This window comes from Magnolia sinica, chromosome 5, assembly GCF_029962835.1.
Source record: "Magnolia sinica isolate HGM2019 chromosome 5, MsV1, whole genome shotgun sequence".
In the NCBI taxonomy this organism is placed as follows: domain Eukaryota; kingdom Viridiplantae; phylum Streptophyta; class Magnoliopsida; order Magnoliales; family Magnoliaceae; genus Magnolia; species Magnolia sinica.
Genome location: NC_080577.1, coordinates 113494490 through 113499082, shown reverse-complemented (window position 1 = coordinate 113499082; position 4593 = coordinate 113494490). Strand labels below are relative to the sequence as shown.

The following is a 4593-nucleotide window of genomic DNA, read 5'->3' as shown; positions in this document are numbered from 1 at the left end:
ATTAATTTTTTATATAATACTATAAAATTCTCTTTCAAAATGTATGGACGGCTTGGATAAAACATATACATCAAGGTGGGTCCCACAGAGTTCTTACAGCACGTACCTGCGCGGTTTCACCACGCAATCCGCGTCCCCGACTTTCCTTTCTCCCGTTTTTCATTCGGTTTCCTTTTTCCTCTCTCGCGACTTAAATTTTAGCGTACATCGCCGCACATTGGGGCCGAAGATTTGAACCGTTCATTTTCTCTATAACATAATAATAATAATAATAATAATAATGTGTAATTCTCAATAAAAACACTTGATTAACGATCTTATGCTTTGATACATAAGATTTGAATTAAAACCGCTGAAAATCATCCATCCATTGTCCTGATGTCCAAATAACTCATCCAGCCTAATTTTATTAATATCCACCTCATATCATAGTATCCACAACATGGACGATTCTGATCTTTCCATTACTTCGAACGCGGTCCCCAATGAACGGATACAAACAATACAAAGTAAATCGCGACGGATGCAAAACGAATTCCTACTCGAATCTCCTACAAAAAGGGCTCCGGCACCCTTCTCTCCTCTACTCGAACCCCTCCTTGTTTTAACGTCTCAAGATCTAAAATCCATGGATTCTCTTTCTCTTACTGCAGCTGTAGCTGCTATATCTCTCCTTGCGATATTTACAACCCCATGCCACTCAGCTACACCTACAACCAGCTGCACTTCTCAATCCTTCTCAAACAACAGAAGCTTCTCCCTCTGCAGCAATCTCCCCCACCTCAGTTCCTCCCTCTTCTGGACCTACTATCCGTCCAACTCCACTGCATCCATCGCCTTCGTCGCTCCTCCCGCACAACCAACAGGCTGGATTGCATGGGCTATCAACCCAACGGCCACAGGCATGATCGGGTCCCAGGCCCTCATCGCTTTCCAATCCAACGGGTTGATGAAGGTCCAGACCTTCAACATCACCGGTTACGGCCCCGTCCAGCCCTCCCCCATCTCAATCAACGTCTCTGATCTTTCAGCCGTGTTCGACAAAGGGCTAATGATGATCTTCGCCACGGTGACGTTGCCTCAGAACAAGACGACGTGGAACCAGGTATGGCAGGTGGGGTCCACTGTAACCAACGGTCTACCTGATAAGCATGCGTTCGCCACGGATAATTTGAATGCGAAACAGACGTTGGATTTTCTGAAGGGGGCGACTAGTGGGACCGGGACCGGCGGGCAGCAGAATGGAACGGTGAGCGTAATAGGGAAAGCGCCAGCATCGGCTCCGTCGCCTTCGTCGCCGTCTTCATCGCCGACTCCTTCTTTCTCGCCTCGACGTGCTATTTATCGGCCGTCGTTTATGATGGGCTTGGTTTTGTTTGTGATTTTTATATGCAGTGTTTGATGGGTGGATTTTTAGTTTCTGATTTTGGAGATTGTCGGATTTGGACTGTTGATAGATATCATCTTGTTTGGACTGAGATGGGTATCTGATCTAATCCGATATTTGTGTTTGAGATGGTTGTGTTTTCTTTTTCTTTCATACATTGGTCAGTTGAATAGTCGTTTTGAGATTATTATTTTTTGTTATTGGAGTGTTTGGTTGAAATATCATGATATTGATGAAATTTAATGATTTTTGTTGCAACCAAACACACACTTAAACTTTGATTTGGTTGACTGATCTCTAAATGCAATCCAACGACAGTAAATTACTTGGAAAAGCTTGGAAACAGTTTCCAGTTTGAAATCTATTGAAATGTTTTATATATATATTGTGATTAGGCTTGTAAATTCCAATTAAATGGGTTGCTTTCCAAAGGTCTTTTTCATTCCTTATTATTATAAACTAGTAAATTTTACGTGTGACGCATGTGGAAGCACTCTCGGTTGTTTTCACATGTTGACCTAGCTCACATCTTAAAGATTTAATATGGACCTTACTAGGGGTGGTAATGGGTCGAGGTAGGGATGGCCCATGGTTTTCCCTAACCCTACCCTAATGCTTTAGGGCCTGTTTGGGCAAACTGGGTAGGGTGTAATGATGTGTATAGAATTACCATATCAGGTGCATTTAATGTTGTCAGTAGATGGACGAGTGGTTTGGATGTAGACGTCGATCCCATACCTGGCATCGGTTCTATTTGGGTGTCGTGGTATTGCTTTCAGGTCGTTTGCCCAAGGCCGCATCTTGTAGCCGTTGTTGTGGAGGATTCTGGTCCATTTATTTTATGCGAGTCTTTTTCAAAACCGATCTAGAATGGACTGAACTACTTGGACGGTTTAGATTGAAGTACACATGTCTCGTGATGGGTGTAAGCTACAGATCGTTCATTTTCGGTGGGCCCAAGAGGCGTTGTACTCTCCTGGTTCATTCATCGCGATAAGGTAGAGTTAATCTTGACCCTCTTCTCCCACCTCTCTCCTTCGCTTCTTCTTCTTCTGCAACGAGCGAGAAACATGGACGCCAAGAAGACATGCCGTCAATCCATCATTCTACTCCACCGCGCGATGATCGTGATCGTCGATTCTCAAAACAGAGTCTTCCGAAACGGCGGCCTCGTTGTCGATGGAGATAAGATCACAGCCATCGGCCAATCTCCTCAAATTCTTCGTGATTTCTCTGCTTCCGCTAATGAAATCGTTCACCACCAAGGCCACATCTTGCTTCTAGGTCTTCTCTCTTCTCTCCGTTGCGATTGAGATTCGTCGCTTCAATCCATCCACAGTGGGCCCTCTGGCTTGCTTAATCAGATGATCATGGCCCTCATCTGACGGGGCCCTCCTGTTGATGGATGATTGTGCACATATCACACTGTTAGGACAGTCCTAGCCAGCTAGGTTTCAAACATGGACTGCTGAAGGTTTTTGTTTTAGACCGTCCGGTTGAAGTTCGACAACCAACGGATAAGATTATTCCATAGCTGAGAAAATGGTACAACTGTCCATCTACAGTTGGTCCACACGGTTGAAGGGCTCTGATCATCAACCCATTCATCCATGTGGATTGATCGTGGATGCGATCGGCAGCCAATGAACCAGTCCTAGTCTTATAGCATCTGGGGCGAATTCGAAGGACAGTCGAACTCCTGCAGACGCCGCCGCCCAAATAGCCAAAGGGGTAGTGTAACATCCTGAATTTTCACTATTTTGGATTTTCAAAATTCCTTTAATTTTTTTAAATTTAATTAACTTATAATATTACTTATTAACCATTAACACTCAATGTTAGTGTATACAGGGGTGGTACCAGTAAAGAACCGCACCAGTCCGATTAATCAACTGTAGGAAGCCAATGAATCCGCCCGATCACTTGAACATCAGGTGTAGTGTAACGTCCCGCCCAACCAGAACAGTGCCTTGGGGCGTCCACGTAGGATTTACCACAAGACCGTTTGTTTAAGCTACTCGTAGTGAGGTATCACAAATAAATTAGACCAAGATTTGCCCAATTGATTAGGCCAGACGGGTCTTGATAAGACCTGGTGCGAGCCTCCAAGCCAGATGGCCGTTTACACCTAGCGACAGCCCGTGCGGGCTGTACTGCGACGCGGGAAGGTCAGAAAAATCTAAAAATTTAAGGAACCATAGAGCTCACTGGGCTTGTGGACCATCGTGGACCACGGACCCAGTGGACACCCAAAAATGGGATCTAGCACTGACTAAATGCACCCCACTTATGCCAAGATCGAAATCTGACGCTCGCAAATGAAGCTGAGATACAAGGCTATCCACCCGTCGGATCTCTTCTACATTTTCAGAGGAGGTCTAATGAATTTTCCTACACCCGTCCACAAACTCTAGGACCCAATCGTGAAACGGTGACCGTTGATCGCAAATCGAGCCCGTGCGACTAAACCCCATATCTGATCATTCCCAAATTTTGCATGGCCCTTCATCGGGCCATGAAGCACTTATCCTGTAAGTTTCATGGTCGGAGGGCCACAAGAACTGCCCCGGTTATCCAAACAAGCTCTAGACCGCTCGTTGGTGGACCACTAGTTCCAAAACTATAGAATAATGTCCGTCTCATTGGGCTTGACGTCCATCGCGGGAATCGAACCTGGGTACGGTCCAGAACCAGTTAACTTGAGCTGAAGGACGAGTGCATGAGAAGTGCAAATACCCTAAAGGAAGGAGTTGAAACTTAAGTGAATTGAGTCGTCCACTCTTATGCAAAGTTGAGGATTTCGGACCGTCGGTTTGCGACCGAACTTCACACGTGGAGTAAGGATATTTCTCTGCTCATATCCGTATAGCCGCGGCCCCGATCGACTATCGGTGACCGTTGAACAGACTTCTAATCATATCTGTTGATCGGCGCATCTAAATGGCGGGCCGATCATGTCCATACGTAGATCATCATTAGGGCTAACTATCCTACGGTGTAAATCAATGTGTACACCTCATAGTGGGCCCTAGAGCTTAGAAAGACCCTCCCATAGGTCTAGTATAGTAAAAACCCAACACCTGGGGCCATTTCCACCAAATCTGGCATTATAAAAGGGCCTCATTTGGGCTCTCTCTCTCCCCATACGATTTTACCCTAGAGAAGGAAAGAGAGAAGAGAGAAAAAGGAGAAGAGAAAGAGGAGAA

At 45.4% G+C, this 4593-nt stretch overlaps 1 protein-coding gene across 1 annotated transcript; it reads left to right on the top strand.

The window, feature by feature from the left end:
- The first annotated feature begins 427 nt into the window (after positions 1 to 427).
- On the top strand, positions 428 to 1585 carry LOC131246789 (auxin-induced in root cultures protein 12-like). The gene has a single exon (XM_058247199.1). It carries the CDS (start codon positions 443 to 445, stop codon positions 1400 to 1402), a length of 960 nt encoding a protein of 319 aa, XP_058103182.1. The 5' UTR covers positions 428 to 442; the 3' UTR covers positions 1403 to 1585.
- The last annotated feature ends 3008 nt before the right edge of the window (positions 1586 to 4593 follow it).